Genomic DNA, 24026 nt, shown 5'->3' on the forward strand with positions numbered 1-24026 from the left:
TACAAGTTCCTTAAATATACAAATTCAGTTCCTGGAATTATAAAAAAAAAAGCAAATATGCAGCCAGTGATTGACAGATGAAATCAATGTAACTTCTGTTCCGTCATGTGCTATGATGGTTTCCCCAAGACGTAGAAAGCTTTAAATCTTATAACTCCATAATTTATGTTTTTGTAAATTACACAAAGTTGATGCAGACAGTGAAATGCCAAGACAATAAATCCTTATTCCCACCCTTTAGCTAATTAAACATTACTGAAGCTTCATTTATAGATAATAGTTATATGTAAAGGGATTACGACTTAGCTACGGATTCTAAGCACGTAGCCGATGTAGCTATGCTAATATGGCAACCGCAGGAACTTTGGTCAGCACCAAGTTAATGGTGCTCAAGATGGTTGATAGTGAACACAACATCTAGCAAAGTCATCCTACTAAAAACCCTATGCTCACCACGATCACTGTTTCCAAGGACATCTTCTCACATTGTGTAACAAACCATCTGGCGGGTCAGGATCTAGAATAGTCTATAATCAGTAATAAACCAAGCCCCGACCTTCCACTGTAGCTTGTGAGTGAATGAAAGACTGTAGACGCAGTTATGATGGAATATATTTAAATCTCCAACACATCCATCTAGTCTTACCGTGGTGCTATCAATGGCTAAAATCCATCGCTGAACTATAAATCAAATATTTAGCTGAAGGTATCTGGGGCTGGACTGATGGTAACCCCTTGTGTCAACCATAAATCCAACTGTCAAGCTCGACTATGCGATAGCCACATAGAAGATAGGTCCTAAAAGTGGTCACGATAAGGACAATGTATCAGTTCCACCACATATGCTGATGAAGATCATGGGATTGAAATCTTTAGTAGAAGAGAGTAAGCCAACCTCGGAGCAAGATTGTGCTCATAGCATTGAAACCAAATTCACAAGCCTATTTGATCATAGAAACAGACAAATATGTCAATGCCAACTCCTGTATTGGGTGACAGACTAAATGTATCCACCTTTTGTGGCAACATGTTCATTTCTTATTTGCCAAATCGTGCAGATGCAAAAGCCAGTGGTTGGACTGAGGGCAGGTTGGATCTGAATTTAAAATGACTTTTAACGGCTGCTGTAATTGTCATTACTAATGTGGAAAAATGAAGTCATTGGAATACGGTTCACTGGCAGAACTTAATGAAAACTTTCCTATTGGAATATTAGGACCCTAGAATATATATCCACCTTCTTGTGTTTGTGTCTCAGTCTGTCTGTCTTCTCTCTCCCCTTGTCTCAGCTCCCTTTCCTCTCTTCTTGGGTCTCAGCTGGCTCTGTTCCTGTGGCCCTTTGATCTCAGTGAAAGGGTTTGGAGCTTTAAAGTGCTTCTGTTTCCGCTGTCAGGAGCCCCTCTCTTCCTCCTCTCTGGTTTAGGCTTTCAGTGCGGTGGCAGCCTTGTTCTGTGGCTGGGTGGGTTGGAGGGGAAGGGGCACAGGTTTCTATGAGGTGGTGAGATTGAGCTGAGGTTGGCGGGGGGATTGTTCTGTGATGCTGTCAGCCTGGGTCAGGAGAGGACCTGACACCTGACTGATCCCAGTTCCCTCCAAAACCCCAGTTCCCACCTCGCTTAGCCTCTTGTGGCTAGAGGTGGAACATGTGAAGACAAATGGGTCTTCATAGTCTGTGGTTTTGGACTTCCTCTTCCTTTATTTTTCATATCTTTTTGAGGATTTATGGTGTACACAATTGTGATGGTGTTACCTCCAATACATATATAGAATGGAGGTTCCCATCCATGGAAGACAGAGACTTTTTTGTAAAACAGAGAAAACAAACAAATCACAGGGACCCTTGCAACCAATGCTACATTTCTACAGTTTATAACATAATGACATATTAAATAACTTCTGCCATGTTAACTTTCCAGATCAGTGAAACGTACCCCTGCCAATGCAGCCATCTGCATTTTTGTTTACAAGATATTATTTTTGGCTAAATTAGCTAATGTTAGGCTCATTATTTTCACTATATACCTGGTTGTTAATTTTTTTTATTTTTTTTTTGTATCAAGTCAAAGTAATTAATCACATCTATGTTACATACCTACATCATATGCAGGAGGCTATTTTAGTGTTTTCCAAAATTAGGACCTAATGTCCCATTTCTTTCTTTTTCTTTTGCCAATTCCAAGATAACAATGTAGGAAGTATTTCTGTTGTCTTTCTCAGCTATTTCTCTAGCTATTTCTCAAGACATGGTTCGTTTTCCCATGTTTTTCCTATTTAGACCTCTCCTACAGCTGTGAATGAAATGATTATGGTGTATGACCATTCATAATTGGATTTAGACCCACTAATTTCCTGTACCCTTCTGTGAAGCACACATCAAGAAATGTTAGATTTTATTTCATGAGCAACCATTTCATGCTTGAGCTAAAAGTATTTTGCAAAGCCGGGTCCTGTTTTAGCAGACTGCTGTGTCAATATACCACCAGGTCTAACTGCTGCACCACAATGATACCTTCTGTGCTCAGTGAAGTCATCAACCTTCACCGCAACTGTGTCTTTCTACTGCAGCTTTTACCAAAATAATTATTAGTGTTGATATAACCTTGTTCCAAACAAAGATTCAAGGCATGTTTACATGAACACACACCCCTCCACAAACCTCAAAATCATTTGGGGGCATATTTACACTTGGCAAGTGTGTATTCATCCGGTGAAAAAAGACGACAGTTTAAAATCCACAGACCGCCCCGTGTAAACATGCGATGTCTTAAAGAGGCACTGGCTGGTTTTAAGCGAGGCCACGTGAAAGGAAATGGCTTCCATATGTCAGGAGCTCAGTCTTTCCCTGTGCCCTGTTTGCAGGATGTCTTCTTTTTTTAGGGTTTATAGGAATTATAAACCTACGAAGGGAAGTAGAGGAGTGAAGGAACATTTTTTCTTCTTCTGGTAAGGCAGAGAAGCCCGCGGTACAGCTTTGATGTAAATCTTAAATCAGGTGTAACTAAGACGCCACTTCTTTGGCGCGCACACCTACTCAGCACACACACACAGAGGGAACATTCCTGCACACACACTGAACGTTGTCAGATTACTTCCTTTCGTCATGTTGATTAATGCATACTGGCAGATGCTAAGACGATCACGGCCCTGCAGAGAGCAGCTGAACGCCGAGGATCGGACACTCTTTTGCTTTTCCTCTCACAAGAACAGAGGCCCGCCGCGCTCCTCCAACCCATCCATCTCTCTGCTGTCCTCCTCAAATCCCCTCACACCTGGCTCTGCCCCCCTGGAGACCTCTTTTTCTCTCCTCCTTCTCCATCCAGTCTTTTCTGTCCGCCTTTACTTCCCAATTCGTAGTCCATATCTTCACACACTCCCTCCTTCTCCTCCACCCTACTACTGTTTGTGCTCAAAAGTCTTTCCACACTTTTGCTTTTCCTTTTCAACAGGCTGAAATATCCCTCTTCCTCTGTGCCACCGTCTTCCCTCCAACCCACACGTGTGCTCTCTTTCCTTTTGTTTTCTGATCACCTCGTTTTTTTCCCAATGACCTTCCAGTAGGGCTCTGTTCTGATTTGCTAAGTTAATTGGAAAAACAAGCCAAGTAGAGGCATTTAGCCAGGGTTAGTGTAGGGAGATGCAGCCAACGTATGACAGGGTTAATCAGTGTCATTGCAGCCAGAGTGGGTGTCTGGATTTCCTCATACAGGGGTGTGTTGGGCCAGGAGAGAAAAAAAAGTAATGAATCCTTTCTACCTTCCCTTCTGGGGACTTATTCCTACATTGCAAAAGTCTGAAATGTAATATGCAACCATTTCAGCGATACAGAAATGTTTTTCCCATATATTTCGCCATTAAATGAACCCCTGTACATCTGTTATTTTAAGGATTTTTAAATGTATTCTACTGACTTGTATTTAAAAGTGTCAAGTGCAGAATTTGAAAATGTATCATTCCATGTACAGTAAAGGTTGTTTCTGAAATCAATGACAAAGACTTTCTGTGTGTGATTTCCCTCAACTGCTCTGAGTGTGTACATGTGTGTTTGAGATGCATGGTCAACCACATCAAAGTGAGCGTCACTGCAGCTGTGTTGTTGAACTGTATAAATGAGGCATGTAATGGTGGCGTGTGGGCACATAACTTGCTTATCATAAACACACTCACACATACACACACCTGTTTTGAGGTGCACCGTTGCCCTCAGCATGACTCGCTAGCTATGGAGGAAGTAAAACAATTCCTCATGAATCTTCTTGACAGGAGACGTGCAGAAAAGAAATGGAGGTTAAAAAAAATATTCCATGGCCATTGTTTTGCAGTGTCAGATACGATCACTCACCTTTGCACACTTTAACAATGAGGCTTTCACTGAGACTTCCCCTTGTGAGAGTGAGAGTCTTTTTCCACGTTCACCTGTGTTCAGCCTCACTGAGACATGTTGTCACACACACTTGTAAAAGAAAATCGTCCCACAGCACCTTGGGGCTCATTACAGAAAGGTTCCCAGCGACAAAGTCTTTACGTGTGAATGGATGCCTGTGCACACATCTGTCTGTCCTCCAGTTTGTGTGTGTGTGTGTGTGTGTTGTTTCCGCTCCTCAGTACTCATTATTTGCCCTGGCCTGAGCTCCTTCATTAGGGGGGCTGCGGAGTAAAGGGCCGGAGGGGCCGGTAGGGGATCAGGGGACGGAGCGGAGGTCGTAATTGGGCTGTTCCACTCCCCTGGCCTCGCTCAAGGTCACAGCGAGACAAACTCTGGGCCAGGTCTCTCACTTTTTCTCCCGTCTTTTCCCACCCTTTTCCATCTCTCCTCACCTCCTTCTTAAACCCCCACTTTTTCTCGGCCTCCCTCCTTCGCTCATCCTCTCCTTCTCCTGGGGTCTTTTGTCACAGTAGACTGGTCCACTGGGGAGCCACAGAGAAGTGGAGGGGCTAATTCAGTCTAATCTCTTAGCCTGTTAATGTCTGGCTGATATCTGGATTTCTCCACATCCTCAGGGGAAGGCCTTTGTGGCGAAGGCCATCATTATGAAGTTTCCTTGCCCTCCTAGCCAATTATAAGAAGGGAGACAAATTAGTTCATCTCAAACTTGGCTCCTATGAAGTTTTCTTGATTGTTCTCAACTTTATTTCACATCTCATACCATAGAGACATTTCACAGTAAAGGTTTTTGATTAGAAACCGAATAGCCTGATCATATTTTCAATTTAAAGAAGTAAGATTATGCATCTTGTGTGAGACATGCTGATGGATTTTGTTCAACATTGTATCCGTCATGTGCAATTCTGTACACGGTTTCTGCTCAAAGCCAAGTTTGAAGCCATCTGAGTAAAGTGGTGTAGCGTTGCTTGTCTGGCGCTGGCCAGCGGTGAGCTCGGTCTAACGTTTCCCTCTGATTAAGACACAGTGGTGAAAGCTGCCTTTGATCTGAGGAAATGTCTGCGTAGGGAGCAGTTGGAATGCAGCGCTCTCCTCTCTGCCTCGCCGATGGAGGGAGAGAGATAGTGTCACAGTCCATTTGTCTGGCCTCGCCACTGCCAGTCCACCCACGGCAATACAATCTACATTGTCTGAGACTAATAAAATGAGCATGATGTTGAAATTGTGGAGTCGACTGGATTATTGATGTTAATTTTACACAATGTTGGCAACATTAGAGCCTAATCAAATCAAAATATCTTATTATTCCACATGTGGTGACTTAATAAGTTTCAATCAAACTTCACTTGAACTGCAGTCAGAATGATTGTTCACAGCAATCACACACATTTACTGCTGTAAATTGTATTTTGAGTTGGTAGCACTTTATGTATCCATGTTCTTTAAATATATTTTCTTTCCCTTGTGTCTCCGCAGGCCTCCTGGGATGGCGGGCAGTCCGGCTTTCTCCGACATCTCCCTCATCCGGATCTCGCCCCAGCGGAACCCCTCCGTGGGGGCGGAGTCGCCCTTTCACCCTCCGCACCCCTACATTAACCCATACATGGACTACATCCGCTCGCTCCACAGCAGCCCTTCCATCTCCGTCCTGTCAGCCACCCGGGGCCTCAGCCCTGCAGATGGTGAATAAAGTGAAACACACACCGACGCACAAAGCTTGATGCATATGCACTCACATGCACAACTGCACACAACCTCAGCACAGCAGAAATACGCATCAAAGCCTCAGTAGACCTTTAAAAATGATTGTTGAAATTGATTTGTGCCGTTTGATTGCTTTTAGTGGGAATCTCGATTCTCTGTATCAGTTTAATTCCTGTTTGAGATCAGAAGAGGTCAGGTGAGAGGCAACTAGATCCATCTCTATTAAGACCCAGGGGTTGGTGCGATGCTATCTGAGTGAGGGAGGAGGTGGCTGGAACTCATATGAGGGTGGCTCCATCCTTGTGGGTGGGGGTGCAGGTTGGAATGAGGCTAATCCTTTTGATCTGTGAGTCATGTCAGAGAACCTCTGGAGGATGCATCAGTGAGCGGCAGGGTCACGTACAGTTACAACGCTCACACCGAGGGAGGGGGGGATTCAAGCTGAGGGTTGGGGGGCGTTGTGTTATGGTGTCCTACAGGGAGCGCTTGTTTCCTGAGATCTCAAGAGGGAACTTCAATTAAAGCAGACAACACAACCAGTGGCTTTATAAAAAAAAGAAACTGATAGAAAATAAGATTTTAAAACTGTTAAAAAGGGAAACACTTAAACTCACTTAATTTTGTGCTAGCAACTTGTTGTTAGCAATCTAAATGCTATGAATTTAGTATTTAGTAGGGCTTAAATAAGAGGAACTGGTTAAATTATATTTGTATAATATTTTAAGAAATCCCACATATTTCCAGCTTTGCTAATGTCAGGATTTGCTTATTTTTATTGTATTTTCTTTTCTTTAAAATAATGGACTGCTGGTGAGACAAAAACTAATGATATTAAGACATCAAATTGAACTCTGAGCGGCATTTTCTTATTTCTTAGAGCACATTTAAGAATGAATAATTTAGTGGTTAGTTGCAAAAACAGACAAATACAAAATAATCAAGAATGAAAAAAAATATGAATCTTGGATTATGTAAGAAACCACAATAAAAACGAATCGTATTTGAGAGATTTTTTGCCAAACATCTACATTCACCTTAAAGGTCTTGAAATGGCCTGATTGTGGCCCTCATGTCTATAGCCATCAACCCTTCCACACTTCAGCAGCAGAGCCCCACTTTAGCTCCCCACCTTGTGTTAAAGTGTATTTCTGAAACGGCAGATAGCGGGGCACTTCCTCTACACCAGCACACTCGACTTCCTCTCATCCAGGTCTGCTTAAAGGCTGTCTCTAAGTGAACACCAAGAGTCTCACTCATCCCCTCTCCTGCACTCTAACAATCAGGAAATATAGACTTAAGCTCAAACTCTCTAACCTCCAATCTTCCATTACCGCAATATAATGTGCACCAGTCTTAGCTTCAATCAAAAATAGTTTCTCCAACCTACCACATGATCCTCTTTCCGCTGTGAATTGTGAATGAGGCACCTAATTACTCCTTTAATCAACCCGCTGATTAATTAACCCATCAGCTTTTGTGTTGTTAGTATATCACCACGCTTACGAGAGCCTGCTTCTTCACTATGCATTTCTTACCCCGCAAAAATGAACATTTGAATAATGATGAATTAATTAACAGAGTCTAATGGAGATTTAAAGTGGGTGGGATTTAGTGCCACCCTTTTGCTGCCACACATTTGCTTTCTTTTTATTCTGCTTCTCCTTCACAATACTTCCCTCTTTTCTATGTGAGAGATGGGGTTCAGAGGTATTGCCCCTGATCCTATTGTAATGCTGAAGGAGCACCCGGTGGCTCACCCAGTCCTGAGGCACATCTCTGCCTGAGTGCCACACCGACAGCCTGCCCCCCCCCCCCCTTTTTGCCCCCAGGATCGATCTCAGATGCCAACATTTCTGATTTAGAAATTCTGCAAAGCCCTTTTCTGTGCATGTTGGATACTGAATGGACCATATTATGGTTGAATGCAAAAGCAAAGCTAAGGCGGAACAGCAGAGACAATTAAAAGACTCCCCCCTTCCACTGAAGACATAATACCCAGATCGAATTAATTTAGATTTTTTTCTTACATCCATTCAACCAATCATGGATGCATATTGCCGGCATACAGGCCAGCCTTAAGAGGAAATCTCCACATGCAGCGTTTTTTTATTTATTTTCTCTTTATGTCTTGAGTTGGGGGGGAAAGAAGAGCTGAAGCACTCTGTGGGTCTGAACTGATTCTATATTTGCATCCAAAACCACAGTGTTAGTCTTTTCCTTCTCTCTTTCTTAGAGTATTTGCATAAGGAAGCCCACCACCAGATGTTTATTTTTAGGCTACGGTTCAAGGACTTACAGCACTCTATAACTAAGGGACTGACTTGAAAAAGAGAGGCATTTTGAGGAGAAGAGAGAAGTGGAGGCAGAATCGTTTGCCGCATCTTTATGCATGCAGATACGTGCGGGTAGATTTAGGCCTTTTGTTTTTCTCTATAGAGTTTAAGGGAGCACAGTGGAGGAGCAGGTTGCATATCTGCACGCTGCAGCCCTGATGTGAACAACACACGAGCACCATCGCTGGCAAAAGATGTGTCAGCCCACATACTCTTACCACACACATATATATACTCTCTCTCCAAGTGATCAAGGAACAGAAAGAAGAAGGCTGTTTAAGAATTGTATTGTAAGACGATCGGTTATGCTGTGCTCTGCATCAATCAAACACTAATGCACACTCACTGTAATCTCTGAGCAAGCATCCAGTGGTCCCTAGTGAGGCTCTCCACTTCAGGTGATGCTCCCTGTGCAGCTGTTTTGCTTAACTTGATGCTGTTTGCTAATGTACTCATTACTGTTTTGCTGAGCTGATTATCATCTCATGTAAATGAACGCAGGTTTGTAATGCGGTGCAGGTGCTCTCCTTGTCGTGTTTTTATCACTGCCTCATTCATTTTCCTCCATATTTTCTTCACATACCTCTGTCTTCTACCTTGTTTTCCTCCTCTCTGACCCGATTGTTCTCCTGCTCCAGCCCCTCACACAGGTATGACCACAGCAGAATACTACCACCAGATGGCCCTGCTCGCCGGCCACCGCAGTCCTTACGCCACCGACCTGCTCCCCTCGGTGGCGTCCACAGCGGGCGTCACCAGCGCCAGCGCCCTGCACATGGAGTACCTGCAGGCAGTGGAAAGTAAGTCAGCAATCATTTTTCATGGCTAGTAGAAAAGTTAAAGGTCCCCTATTATGCAAAATCCACTTGTTCATGTCTTTTATACATAAACATGTGTCCCCTCTGTGTAAAGAGACTCTGAACGTTTCAGGAAAAAACATTTGCTCACTTTTTGTCCTGATCCATTTATATAAAAACCTGTCTGAAAATGAGCTGATCAGATTTTGGCCACTTTATGATGTCATAACGATTTTTTGGCTTGTGTAACCATTAGCCAATAACCAACCAAGGTAACCCCCCCCACCTTATCACCTGAATCTCCTCCTAGAGCACCATTGTGTTCTTTTCAACCAAATATCTCTCAGAGGGGCGTGGGGAGTGGCTCCTTATTTTCATCTAAAGTCACTGACAGAGAATCAGCACTTTTAAAACAGGGCTGAAACAGAGGGGTTTATGGCATGCTACAATGCAGGATCTGTTTGGTATTTCGAGCCAAACACTTGTATATATCTGAGACCTACAATATATTGAAGTAAAACAGTATACTAGGGGACCTTTAATGTCCATTTATCAGGCTGAGCTGATCCAGGACCACTGTTAAGTTCTCAACAATATTCCATAAATCCTACTTCCCCCCCAGCCTTCCTCATGACTTTGTAATCAAGGCAGATGAGGAGCACCTGAGGAAATAAAGGGCTGAGTGCAAATCAGGACAGATCAGGAAAGAGGAGAGGAGAGAGAACACACAGAGGTGTGTGTAACAGGCAGCTATCTGTAATTGTTTCATTCTTTATTCCATAAAGCAATAATATGCAGATCAATTTGTAGGTGTTGTGGTTTTAAACAACACTAAATGTAACACTATCTTAATCACTGGAATTTACGTTGGAGCATATCCTAACTACACAAGGGGTTTATTTAAATAATGTTTAAACAGCAGCTTGAGCTAACTGAGACATCTAAAAAATGGTTGAACCAGATTTGGCCCGGGTAAAAAGACATGTCTCCTGAGATAACACCTTTAATTATTTAGTTCATAACAGCACATTATAGTAGGGGGGGCCCCAGTGGGAATTCAACTTCTGAAATGCACCTTTAAGATACACCTTCTTTGTGGTATTTATAGATCAAGCTACAGCTCAACCACAGCGAGGAGGAACCTGCAACTTGACTTTGACATGATTTAAATGAGCCATTGTCTTAATGTGCTGGGCTCAGGACTGTGTGCAGAGGACTTATGCTAATGAGTTATTTTAAAGTGTAAATAGGAAATTAAACGCACACTGAATCTTAGAAAGGTCAGGCAGCCTCACCCCTCTCCCTTTGATGAGAATGTATTTAGTCAGGCAGACGCCGCTTTCATGGAAATCCGGGGTGAAGTTCCCCCATTCCTCAGAACAAACTAATTAAAACTAGCCAAACTTGTGCGGGTATCAGAAAATTAATTGCTATTAAGTGGGAATTGGAATGTCCCGCCATTCATCACTGGAGAAATCCTTTCTTCTGTGTCACTTTTTAAGATTAATAGACTGAAACAAAACAATTAGGGCCACATTTAAGTGGAGATGCGATGCTCCTCACTTAAAAAAAATGCCTGTGATCATTGCTGGTAATAACTCATCATGTTTCAACAATGTGTGTTCCAACGGAGGAAAAATTAACACTTTAAAGCTTTGTCGGATTTCAGGAAAAAAAACATACAAAGAAAAGAGTCTATCAAGAGGCTTTCGCTGATAATCTGGGCTACCACGTTACTGCGGCTATTTTAGTCTATTTCACATCAGTGTAATTACCGTCAGAGAGAGTGGTGCTAATGAAACAATGGGCCTGTCCTGCCTATTTGTGCTTTAATGGGCTATTGTCTCTGTTCCTGCTGCCTAATTAGTGCCATAGCTCGCATAGATCACAATACCAAAGTCTTTATTCCTGGTTTTCATTAGTTCATTTTAATTTCCTTGCTATTTATCCACTGTTTTTTTCATTAATAGGTTCATTCTTAGTAACATTTTAAACACTGAATGTTTTGTTTGATACAAACAAACCATTTAATTGTTGATTACACTCCTGGAGCGGTAATAAAAGGCTGCCAAGACTAATTGTATCTGTTTAGCAAAATGTACTTCCATAAACAAAAAGTGACACATAATCTTTATATTTGAAATCAGCTTTAAGTAGAGAAATAGGATTACTGTCATATTAATTTCACAGGAATGATTGTTCCCCTCCTATAGTACGTTTTCCGCATAAAGAAATTCCGTCCGGTCTTAAATCCACCCTTCACTTCAGCCCTCCCCTGTGATAGTGTCCCTCTCAGGTGGCCCCAAAGTGTGTCGGCGAGGGCTCAACCCCAGTTTTGGAGCCAGCTTTTATTTCCAACGCTGTCAGTCCGGCGTGTCTGAACCCTCCCTGGCCACAAGAATTAATGACGCAGCCCGTAACCAGCCATCCCGTCCATAAATCACGAGGAAATTAGAGGGACAGTCCTGCTACGAGCCGGGACGCTCCCCTCTCCGTCTCCCCGGTTGGCCGATTTATCATTTGGGCTGTGCATTAATAAACACCACTCCCATGAGGCTTTGCAGTGGTGGGATGGTGGACCTGCTTTTTCGGCTCCCTCACTTGTAGGGAAATAAGGATAATTCACTTTATTTAGCTTGTTTAAAAAATGTCAAGTTTAGTCAAAATTATATTTTTGCAGGACTATCTATTTTGTTCAAGCTGAATTAAACTGTGTAAAATCAGACATGTCGTGCAGCGTCATGACTAACATTGTATTATCAATTGTGAGCACTCAGGGATTTTCATGTGTACACATATGCCTCCTCTACAACACCCCCTTCACTAAGACATAAAAAGAGATTTTCCATACAATGACAATGTAAAGGAGGCGTGCACTCCATACAGCTTCATGCGGTAGTCGAAACTCAGGCCTATGTATGCCAGAACAGCACCGCCGCCACCACAGAGGCACGCACACACACACATTCACATCCACACACTCTGATTACCATGTGAATGGAGCCCTCTGTAATCGTTGGATGTGTCAAACCAGAGATGGAGCATTTACGTTTGGGAGATGGATGGATTGTGGGGGACGTACATATGGAGGGGGGTTATAGGGGCTGCGTAAGCTGGTTTTGTTTGCCTTTTATAAAATAACTCAAAATGTTTTATTTCCAAGTCTTGAGTCACAAAGTCATTGTGTCAGTTCATGCACAAAGCACGACATCCCCTCAGCGCTTCCCCCCCCCCCCTCCTTCCATCTCCCTCTGTTTTTCCCTGTCTTGTTTGTGACATCTCCATGTGAAAAGACAACAAAAGTCATGTTTTAATCTCTACCCGTGGCTCATTGTATGTGCAGAGAGAATGGTTGCGCTGTTTCCGCCTTTTACCTTTTCAAAACCCCTTTTTAGTATTTCCAGTCAACATTGATTGCATTTGAATAACGAGTCAAATTGGACTTGATTAAATATTACCATACACAGTCGGAGCATTTCTCCAACATAAAAGACATGTTTTCTCATGGATGAAATGCAAGCAGTGCATCAAGTGACAGCTGAACACTCATTCAGATGATCCTTTTGTGTGATGATTGACAGAAATGTCATCTGTTAGGGTTAGATTAGGTTAGGATGAAGTCAAACGTATAAAGCAGCAAACCAATGTTTTGGGGATTGTTACCAATGAATTTATCTGACGCTCCTCAGAGAAACTTTGAATGAAGGAGCACAGTTGTAAAGTTCAATTTAACCTTGTATTTTTTTTTCCTTTACCTTACTCAGATCTCCTCCTCTCTGCAGATTCTCGATTCCCTAGCCCGAGGCTGCCAACGCGGCCGAACAGGAAGCGCCCCCTGCCCATCTCCCCCCTCTCTGAGCACAGCTTCGACCTGCAGACGAGAATCCGCCACTCCCCCAACTCTCTCGTCACCATGCTCAACAACTCCCGCTCCAGCTCGTCCACCAGCGGCTCCTACGGTCACCTCTCTGCGGGAGCCATCAGGTAGCTGAAAGAAAAATGGTCCTGTGTCAATTATTCATTTCTTATATCCTTTTTGGTTATTATTTATTTCAGATTGTGCTTTAACTTTGACATAAAGCCTGCATTACAAACTTAAAGTGTAAGAGCTTGGGGGATGTAATATAACACACAATCAATTTGCATTATGGGAAATGTAGGATCTAGTGATGCCAGAGCTTGACCCACACTATTGAATAAAACTCAGGGTATTTTAGCATATTGCAAACAAGCCAGGCTAAAACGGCATCTTTTTGTTGTACTGATTCTCAATATTCTATTATTAGTCCCCATATGTTATGGGAGTTCATACAAAAGCCCTAGATTAGCCCTTTAAAGTTAGAAAAAACCAACTTATCCTGTCAGGATGTCTTTCAGGAGCTTTTATTGACTGTGCTTCTCTCAAGGTGGTCATTTGGGGACCAACATGTGCCAATGATAGATCAGACAGCAGCACCTCCCTGGGGGAATGATGGTGGAGATGGTTTTCTAATATCATTGATTTGTATTTTTCATGCAGCACACATGGCAACATAATATTAGAAATGAGAAAGAAAGTGTGTGGTGGAGTGAATTAAAGTGTGTGTAGCCTATCGTCCATGTCAATGCCCCATGTGGGTGACGATCTCCCAGCCAGCCAGTCAGCCTGCCTCCCCGGCGGCTGGTGTCAGTCATCAGGTACACCTCATGGAAACCTCACATACATCACGGCCCGGTACCAGCAACGGGAAGCAAAAGAAAAGAAAAGAGAAGGGGAAAGAAAAGATCCATGGCCCCACCCACAGCCATTGATCAGCGATCTGTAAGAAGAGGCTGATCAATCATGCTGCGCGCTCAGCCACTGTCCCAGTGACAGGACCCAAATAGCCAGGGCCAACAGACTGATGAGTGATATGACAAGCGGATGGGCCCCCAAATGTGTCTCGGACCATTGATTTCCACTCGGCTCGTAATAAGATCAGCAGACATATGGGCCGCAGTGAGAGCGAGGCGTCAGGGCTCAGGATGAATGGAGGCCGGACACAGTTCTATTTATCTGCTGGTTCACCTGTGGTTACACACACCCCAGAGGTGGCTTCTGGGATTGTGAGGATAAACAAAGTTAGTTCAGGTTAAGGCAAATAATTTGGCTTTATTTACATGGCTATTCAACACACTCCAGATTGTTTATCATCTGTATCATTTTGCCCAGTGGAAGAATGACATACTGCCTTACACAGACCACATGATAATTCACTGTGTGTTAACAAGCTGAACATTCATTGGCAGGGTTCTGCCTGCAGCCCCGTGGTTCCAGCATTACCACACCATCTCCTGTCAGATTGTCCTCAGGGAGAAGAAGCTATCCAGAACAATCCATTTATTCACTGTCTTTTTGCCTCATTTTTGAAGTTGTCGTTTATTTTATGTTTTGTTTCCCTTTCTGCTCCCTCAGCCCGGCATTAAGCTTCGCCTACCCTCCATCCCCGGTGGCGTTGCACGTGCACCAGCAGCTGATGGGCCGTCAGCCGGGGCTTGTGGGCTCTGCTTTCGGCCACAGCCCGCCTCTTATCCACCCGTCGCCGGCCTTCGCCACCCAGAGGCCCATCCCCGGCATCCCCCCCCCAGGGCTCAGCGCGAGCGAGCGCTCAGTCCTCTCCAACGACTCCTCACAGGTGAGAGCGGCAGCAGGCGCCTGTGCGATTCATCATCACGGGTAATAGATAGCGGCGTCACATGCCAGCTACATTTCAGTGAAACGAAAAAAGCTCACATGGTACAGGCAGGACCCCCCCTCCACGCACCCATCTCCTGGGAGTTTCCTCCTACTTGTGTTGTCTCTTGTTTTAAGACTGCCGCTCACAGCCCAGAACGTGCCTGCAGCAAACAACAAGGGGCTTGTTAGCATAGAATCCCACTGCTGACTCCATTAATCACTCGAGAGAGAACAAGGATATAGAGAGGGAATATTGACATGGATGGATGGATCCAAAGGGGCTCTTTCTCGCCATCCTCAACCTTCACTTTATGTGCGGGCCCACATTTGAAGTAAATATTCAATGTTTATTAGCGTCCTCCCTGCTGCTTCCTATCCCTCGAATTTTGTGTTATCACAAATGAGGCCTCATTCAAATTAGGTACACCAAAATTGCCTTTTCCGTCTCCTGAATGAACAGAATATTGCTTCGGGGCCAATGCTGAATCTCATATATTTGAGCGAAGATAGTGTACAGAGACTGACAGAAACACTACAACTCTGAGAGGCCTGTGGAAAAAAGCACACAGGACCTTCTTGTTTGTTCTTTTATTCTTGTGAGCTTGGCATGTAACAAGAATTCCCCCAAGGGTGAATTTAAGCCAGGGCCAAACTCAGGTCATCCATTGGCTCAGTGAATGGCTCATTGAATTGGCCCATGAGTTTGTTTTAATTGCAGTGATTATAGGAGCTAATGTGAAACAGTCAATTGCATAGTTTTTCATCTGCAAAGTAAAAAGCTATTGCCTGAGACCGAGTATACAGAAATCATTACAGTTTAACCACAGTTGTTTTTATTCTGCTTGATTAACTCAATGATTAATCGACTTATAAGCAGCACATGCATTTTTTATTATTCTATAGAGAATAACATAAGAAATATTAGTAAACGCCGCGATTGAATCATATATACAGTCAAATCCATGTCATAGGAACCTCAACATGATGAAATATCTCTTCTTTTAACAGATCAAACCAACAAGTGAATCTGCAGTGAGCAGCACAGGGGACCCAATGCACCACAAACGCTCCAAAATGAAACCAGAGGAAGAGATGCCGAGCCCAGGCGCCCTGAGCGTACAGGTGAGGATTGTCCATCATTAATATAAACATATATTTGAACTCACTGGGTCCATAGGATTCTCTTCAGCTATCTGACAAAGCTATCCACATTCTGGCAAACAATTATGATGGTAAATCCTAGCATCCAGCCAAGTTTTTATTTTTAGATTTTTCCACTACAATACGACGCCCACATAATAGTCGGTCATCTGCCGCAACAATACACACGCTTACAGACACAGTTTTAATTTATTTACCTTCATTTGGCTGTTTCTTGGTGTTTCCCACTCTGCTCTGATCACCCGCTGTTTCCGAAGCAAAAACAATTCATTGATCTCTGGGAGACCAGAAGGAAATTGTTTTTGTTTAATCAACATTTTAAGTGCCTGGAGAAATGAAAGAGAAATGTGATAACAGTTAATGTTTGCATCTGCAGGAAAAAAACCTTATTAGAGTCGATATTCAGCCAGCAGCAGATTCAGCCTGGGGTGCAGACTCTGCTCCACTCAGCCTCCTAACTGTGACAGTGAAATATGTCTGGGCTAATAGAGCAACCTCTAGCAGGAAAAGGGGGTTAGATTCCTCAAATACTTACCCCAGTCCTGTCGTATAACAACCCCCAAACACAGAGCGGGGCTTTCAGCGCTACATTTCCTCTCCACACTTTTCTTCACGGCAGCCAGACAAGGCCAGACTAACAGGGGCACTGTGGCTGAGACCTGTGACCAAATCATTTTTGGCTGGGCCTAAGATGTAAACCAGAAAGGCCATAAAAGAAATATACTTTCATGACAAATTGAGATGGACTGATATTGGGTGGAGGAAGGCAGTTCCAGTCGTTTTTTCAGTATTTACAAAACGCTGTGCTTAGTCGTTGAACTAAAATATTGTATATTTTTTTCCTCAGGACCATCCGGATGGGATGACCCTGGTGAAAGAGGAAGGGGACAAGGATGAAAGCAAACAGGAGCCAGAGCTGGTTTATGAGACAAACTGCCACTGGGAGAACTGTTGCCGCGAGTTTGACACGCAGGAGCAGCTAGTACAAGTGAGTAGCGCTGATTTAAAAGAATGTAAATGTGCTGTTTAAAAGATATTTTGTATCATAATCCATCCCTTCCTGTGGGCAGAGAAGTGTTCACTTAGCCCCAGTTGTTCTCCGGGACTAATGTTTCTTTCAGGAAAACATAACAGGGTGTTAACAAATGAAAATGAAGCATTCACGGTTTGGCTCAAAATAAAAAACTACAATGTCTCTGCGCTGTGAGAGTTTTCAGTGTTTCTATCCTCAAGCTCAGTGGATCTCAGCTACATGTACTGCAGCTGTGCTTTTGTGCACAATGCCTCCTATCAGGCCACAACCCCTGCCTGTGCGTCTGTGCTGCAGCACCCTACAGAAAGAGTCAGTGCTGCAGGCATTGACTGATACTGCTGCCGGATTCCTGATTGGATCCAGGGACTGTGGTAATGGACTCAGAAGCTGGAGAGCACATCTCACAGCTGAACGTTGCTAAGTGATTTGGCGGGTTAAGCCTCCCAGAGTCAGGATGTGAGCTTTGTGTACAACACTGGACCGACCTTCCTCCTGCCTGTTATCAGAACTCTCACACAGCCCAGGAAATGGATGACCTCTCATCACAGTGCGCCAGAGGGTTCAATGCTAAGCTAAATATTAATGACATTATGGGTCGCGCCACCCCCTCTACTTAGCTCTGCAACTCTCCCTTGGCTTGTGAAGCACTCACAGGGGCAGACTGAAGTTGGAGTTGAAAATAAACCAATATGATGCTGTGAACAAGGCACGCACACACATGTGAAACACACATCAGCACACATCTGATAGAAAGATCCTCAGCTCTCCACAGCTGTCTATTTGCCGTCTTGACATTGCAATCCTCAGCCGCGGTGGTAACCCCTATCTATAATTGATATCCTCAGCGCGGAATGGGCTGCCTCCCGTGTTTGAAGGGCTCGGCTCAAAGGTTGAGAATCTTGACAACTTCTTGCCCCTGTTTCAGGGAGCGGGATGAGTTAAGGTGGTGGGAGAGGAAGGGAGGATGGCTTCTTAATGGAGGAAAAGCTTGCTCCCCCTACTGTAGTCACACCAGGTGGCCATCTGAGCAAAACAATGTTCTCTCATCTCTCCACAAATACTATCCAGCCTAACCTTGCCAAGCTGCCCTTATTATCAGATTCCCGTGTAGACAGACACTTACAAAATCCTTATTAGTTTTCCATTTCCTCCATCTGAGAATTGTTTTTTTTTTCCATTTGACTTTCTGATATTGCATTTTATTTCTCATTTTCTATGCACATGCAGATATGCAGAGAGATGCCAATAAAAGTCTTCGCCTACAGAATCCGTGCCCTCTAATTCAGCAGAGCGGACGAGAGAAAACGCTCTTATCTCTCCACACCCCCACCCCCCTCAGTAATAGGATAAGTACAGTATTTGGACCACAGTGTCTCTTCTCACACACTGGGAGGGGTTTGGGGGTGGGGGGATTTCCATATAGCCAAACAATGGAGCGTCCCTTCCCCCTTGTACTTGTCTTCTGAAATGGCTTCGGGGGAAAAAAACATGATAAAAAAAACTAAAACTAATTGAACCACCAGCGTTTGCACAAAGTTTTAACATATCTAATGTTTTTAAAGATTTGACTGCTGTGTTAAATGTTTTTAAAGTATTTAAAGTAACTGCTGCACTGATTCAAATATCCCCTTTCCTTTGTGGTTGGCCTAATTTTAGAATTAAGCCTTCCCACCACCCTTGTTGCTCTCCACCTTGTTCAAAAGCACTCCTGCCGCGCTCTCCATGCATATTTTTACACTCTCAAGCATGCTCTCAACATGACACGCCACGGCGTTCCTTTATCATCTGCGTTTAAGCACTCTCGGTGCAGCCGATAAGATAAACATCAGATCTGTGCAATTTAGCTCACTTATCTGGCCTACCCAGTCAGCAAAAGCGAGGCGGGTGTCAATTTTAGTTTGCTGTATTTATTTCATTTATTACATTTCAACTCTCTATACCTCTCCATCTCCCTCTCGGCATCAGCGACACATTATTTTGCTTCCCCATTTTTGGGCATGAACCTCTCCCGCTCACATTTTCTCTTTCATTTTCTGTCCCTCCCCTCTTTACCGCTTGAAGCGAGTACTTTTAAAGATAAGGCCTGGTGGCTTCTTTAATGTCTCTCTTGAAGTGGGGCTCAGTTTAGTTGCCGGAGATGCCAACCCAACACTTCATAATGCCCTAATATGGCCTTGCCCAACACTATTTTATTATTACTAATACTTTGACATGGAGGAATCTAAAACAGAGCTTTGCGGTTTTAGTTCCCTTGTACAAATACAATATATGTAAGCAATATTTTTCTCTGTAAGGAAAAGCATTTTGTAAAACTAAATTGTGGCTATAGACTTAAGGATTTTGCAAACACTGAGTGTGGTGTTATGCAAGATGAATCATCTTAATTTAGTATTCTTCAGCTTCTTTTTAAAAGTAAACATTTATGCGAATATCCTGCCTTTTTAAAATGTATTTGACCTAGGGTGAATTACACTTGATCTTTGTTTTTCTTCTTTTAGTGGATTCTCCTGTAGGCCTGCTATCATACAGATGTTTGGGGATGTTTCAGACTTTATATGAGTGGTGTCTGATGGTGGTCTGCATGTGTGTGTTCTCAGAGCTCATCAGGTCTTTCCCCCCCCCCCCACAGTCTACCATTCTGTTCCAGGTCATCTACATAGGTGGCGATGCGATGTCCTTGTTCTCAGATGGGGAGCGGGCTCTGCCTGTGTGCAGCCTTGTGGAGGCGGCTGCTGTGCGCCTCCCCGGTGTTAAAGCGAGATAAAAGCGGGCGCAGTCTGAAGGCAGCCCCCCCCCCCCCTGGCTGCTGGCGCAGGCTTTTAATTGGCAAAATGCAGATTTTTTTTGATCAGGAGAAGGATTAGGCCCCTTATCTGTCAAGAATATCTTACTCTAAGATGAAAAGACTGTGCTGAATTACACATGCCAATTCTAGCTCCCTGCCCCCTGCCCGCTCACTCACTTACTCTCATCCTCCCTCCTTCCCTCAATTTCTCCCCCTTTTACTTCCTCCCTCCTCCTTCCCTCCCTTCTTTGCCTTTTTCATGCTCTTTTTTTCCCTCTCTTTACACAAAGCACTTCAGCAACTGACATCACAAAAGAGCATATGATTTATTAGGCACTGTTTGATAAAGCTAAACGGTGTTGCGGGTCCCACAGCTTAGTGAAATTGCCTTGTAAACAGGCCCTCTTTTCATGCACGCTTGCATTCTAATGCATGAGGGCTATGTCCCAGAGAGAGTTTGATAAGGAGTCATGGAGATTGATACTGAAATGGGCAAATGCTGAGAAATAGCACACAAAAAAAGATAGGATTCTGTGTGTTACAGTCTATTATTAAAGTTGTAGGGATGCATGTTTTTTAGAATAGTATAGAATGACACATTTTTAAACCATATACTTTGAGTCTTTTCTGAAGACAAAAAAATCCAAGTGGGAATTGTTTTGGTGTTTTTTTGGATGTTTCTACCCAAGCACCGGGACCAAGAAAACAGTCCCTGCACCTGTGTGTGTGTGTGTGTGTGTGTGGCTCTCATACGTCACACGGCCTCAGTGTCCCCTGTGTCCGTGTCCCCGGCGCTCCCTGTCGTGCGACTCCCTCCTAAATCCATCTTGGCGGCGTTTGTACAGTTGTTGGCCGATAAGCTGGCAGGGGGAAGATGAATAACCTGCCTCTCCGCTGCTATCAGCACCTGTTTGTCGATTTAGCCGGCCAACGCGGCCTGTCTGCTCAGCATGGAGATTATTGATTCAATAAGAATTGCTATTAGATCATGCCATTAGGTTTCTCGGCGGCCCCTCTCCCCGTGCTGTCTGTCCCCCCCTCTCTGTCAGCTCAGAGCCTCATGCATCACACCCGTCAGCGACCTCCTTCATTTGTACAAACAGAGTGCGAGTGTGTATCCATCTGTGTGTGCATGCGCTCGTGTTGTTCCAACCACCCGCGTGATCCAACACCACGGCGCTCTCCCATCGCTCTCAGCCTGGGGATATTGAATGCTGCTCACAACAGACCGATTGCTTGCCACAGGGATTCCCTCACAGAGAGGAAGAAAAAGAGAAGACGAGTAAGGTTTTGTGAGGCTCGGACCGAGGTGGGGAGGAAGATCAATCTTGGGGAAACTTCACTAATGTCTGTGGTCATCCAGTCCCCAATCATTTCCCCTGGAATTAGTCTTGTGTTGTCACTTTAGAATTAAAAAGTGTCAAGCGAGAATAATGGAGGTCCTTTGCAGATATTTTAGTGTCATTTTACTCTTTGCTTTTGCTGTCGCACACTGCTGTTGCTGCGCTGACTCATTTGTCGATACTCCCCCTTCAGTATTACTGGGAAGGGAGTGCAGTGGCATGCTTAGGGTCAAAATGCCTTGAAGAAAGATTGGAAATAGGGCGGTTTCTGGTGGATGTCATGGTTATAGTTATATGTGGGGTCATGATCTGGCCAGTGGGAAGGGCGCAGGGGAGGAACAAAGATGCCATTGTCAGAGCCTTGTCATGCCTAGAGGGGAACTGACCCTGGATTCTTTATTTTGCTTTGGTCCTGCATGTTTTATAGCAATTCTGCGAGTAAGTGCTCAAAGAAAGCGTTTTCCCCAGACATTTAGAGCATTCAAAGTCAAGTCTCTATTTATCCCCCCCCCATTTTTTCTTTTTCCCTCTGTCCTTCTCCATTCACCCCCAAGGTAAAAAGGCTCTTCTCCGCTGCTCAGGAATGTAATAATGCCATTTTCTTTGGTCAGGATATTGTGTCTGTATCCCTGGGTTTAAATTGCTCCCTGAAAGGCTACAACAGTGTTGACTCTGAAAAACAGCCAGATGTTGACTTTGTCCCCAGAGGGTCTGCGTGACTTTCCCCCCCATCCTCACCTCCTTCATTCCTTTGGAACATCCACCACTTACCCAGTTTTACGAGACAGTTAGTAAGAAGAGAAGAAGAAAAACTGAAAAAAAGGAAGAGAGGAGGGGACGGAGTAAGAGAAAGGTGGTGCTCACAGATATAATGCTTGGCTGGAGTTGTAAAGCCCTAACATTTCAGATGCCTTGACTGAACTTTTGATTTCTCCCCCTTGATATCTCCTCACCTCCCTCCCACCTCTCCCTCCTTCCTAAGCCTTCAGATTGGAAGTTGCCACGGCAGCACAACTGTCAGCACTTGTCATGAAGGGGCGAGGGCCCACTGTGATGTGAAGTGACAGGGTTTTATTTGAAAATCCTGTTCAGATTGGACACTGAGACTCACAAGACTGACTTTTCCCCCTGTGTTTGTGCTGATTTTAACACTGATGGAAAATAATGGAAAAGGGTTTTAAGAGAAATGAAATGGAAAACAGAAAAGGAAATGTCATATTTGCTGCAGAGCAAAAACACCTCAAGCTAAACAACGAATCAATTCAATGCAAAATGACATTGCACTTAATAGAGCTTATAATAATCCAATGATTGATGTTTGGTTAAAGTTTATCTCACCATCTTTTGTAGCACATCAACAATGACCACATCCATGGGGAGAAGAAGGAGTTTGTGTGTCGGTGGGAGGAATGTTCTCGAGAGCAGAAGCCCTTCAAGGCGCAGTACATGCTGGTGGTCCACATGCGCAGGCATACTGGGGAAAAACCCCACAAGTGCACGGTAAGAAACCTTTCGTTATTTTCTGAAAAGCTACCTGGTAACACAAGATTCAGGCTGTATGAGTGATGCCCCCTTGTTTCTCTTTTCTGCAGTTTGAGGGCTGTGCCAAGGCCTACTCCCGTCTGGAAAACCTTAAAACTCACTTACGCTCGCACACCGGAGAGAAACCGTATGTGTGTGAACACGAAGGCTGCAACAAGGCCTTTTCCAATGCCTCAGACCGGGCGAAACACCAGAATCGCACACACTCAAACGAGGTACTGACAAACGTGATCCAGGCCAGTTATGATCCTTTGACTTTGCTGAATGAACGTGTTTCTCACAGCTCATCTTTCTCCTTTCATTTTTAGAAACCATATGTGTGCAAAATCCCAGGCTGCACCAAACGCTACACGGATCCTAGCTCCTTACGCAAGCACGTGAAGACGGTGCACGGACCGGAGGCGCACGTCACCAAGAAACAGCGTGGAGATTACCCGCGTCCTCCACCACCCCGGGAGCCTGGGGGCAACAGCCAGGGCCGGTCGCCAGGGCAAATGGGTGGTTACACGGACCAAAGGGAGTACAACCATGCTACCTCAAAACAGGATGAATGTCTGCAGGTCAAGTCTATCAAGACAGAGAAGCCTATGGTAAGACTTTCTTTATTAATTGTGCTGAAAAACCTTTATCTTATCCTATTTTAATTCTTTTCTGATTAACTTATTCCTTCACTTTAACATAGAACATTTGAATGCCTAGTACTGAGTGTGACTGTGTGACTTAACATTTGATTGGGGGCATGCACATTTAACACTAAAGTCTTCTAATGAGTAACATTTTTCTTCCTATCCAATGCTATGGCATTTCTCTACCTCCCTTTCTAAGGACAGTGGGTAATCAGGTGAGATAGGTATCCCCTTCACATTGCATTTGTAAAGTATTCTGTGTGAGTCTCACTTTTTCCCATCGTGGCTCATCGTGGTTTTCGCCCTGTTTATCGTCTTTTCTCATCCCATCACAACTGCTTGACTTTCACCCAAAACATGGTCAAATTGTGATTACGTTGGTCTCCCTCATCCTTCACATTCATATAAAACAGATTCTTCTCATTTTACATCACTCTGAAGATTGGCAATGTTATTTACCAAAGGCAATGCATTTTTCTGAGCAATGCCCAATGCTTTGGGCTGAACTCTGTGGGCACTGAAAGTACGCCCCATACTGCCCAGGGCTCTGATAGGCAGCCAACTTCATTCAACAGCTAACAGGACGAATGCCCTCTAAACAATGTTGAAGCTGGATGCCAGAAAAA

At 44.0% G+C, this 24026-nt stretch overlaps 1 protein-coding gene across 2 annotated transcripts in view; it reads left to right on the forward strand.

The window, feature by feature from the left end:
• The window catches only part of gli3 (GLI family zinc finger 3), a 90242-nt gene that overhangs the window by 60656 nt on the left and 5560 nt on the right, over nt 1-24026 (forward strand). The window contains exons 5-13 of one of the 2 annotated variants that reach the window (XM_034150270.1): nt 5858-6063; nt 9057-9218; nt 12980-13199; nt 14650-14869; nt 15919-16032; nt 16919-17059; nt 22583-22732; nt 22825-22989; nt 23083-23364. In XM_034150270.1, coding sequence (XP_034006161.1) covers nt 5858-6063; nt 9057-9218; nt 12980-13199; nt 14650-14869; nt 15919-16032; nt 16919-17059; nt 22583-22732; nt 22825-22989; nt 23083-23364 — 1660 coding nt within the window. The remainder of the gene's footprint in view (nt 1-5857; nt 6064-9056; nt 9219-12979; nt 13200-14649; nt 14870-15918; nt 16033-16918; nt 17060-22582; nt 22733-22824; nt 22990-23082; nt 23365-24026) is intronic. The other variant, XM_034150272.1, reaches the window with a different exon arrangement.

This window comes from Trematomus bernacchii, unplaced genomic scaffold, assembly GCF_902827165.1.
Source record: "Trematomus bernacchii unplaced genomic scaffold, fTreBer1.1, whole genome shotgun sequence".
In the NCBI taxonomy this organism is placed as follows: domain Eukaryota; kingdom Metazoa; phylum Chordata; class Actinopteri; order Perciformes; family Nototheniidae; genus Trematomus; species Trematomus bernacchii.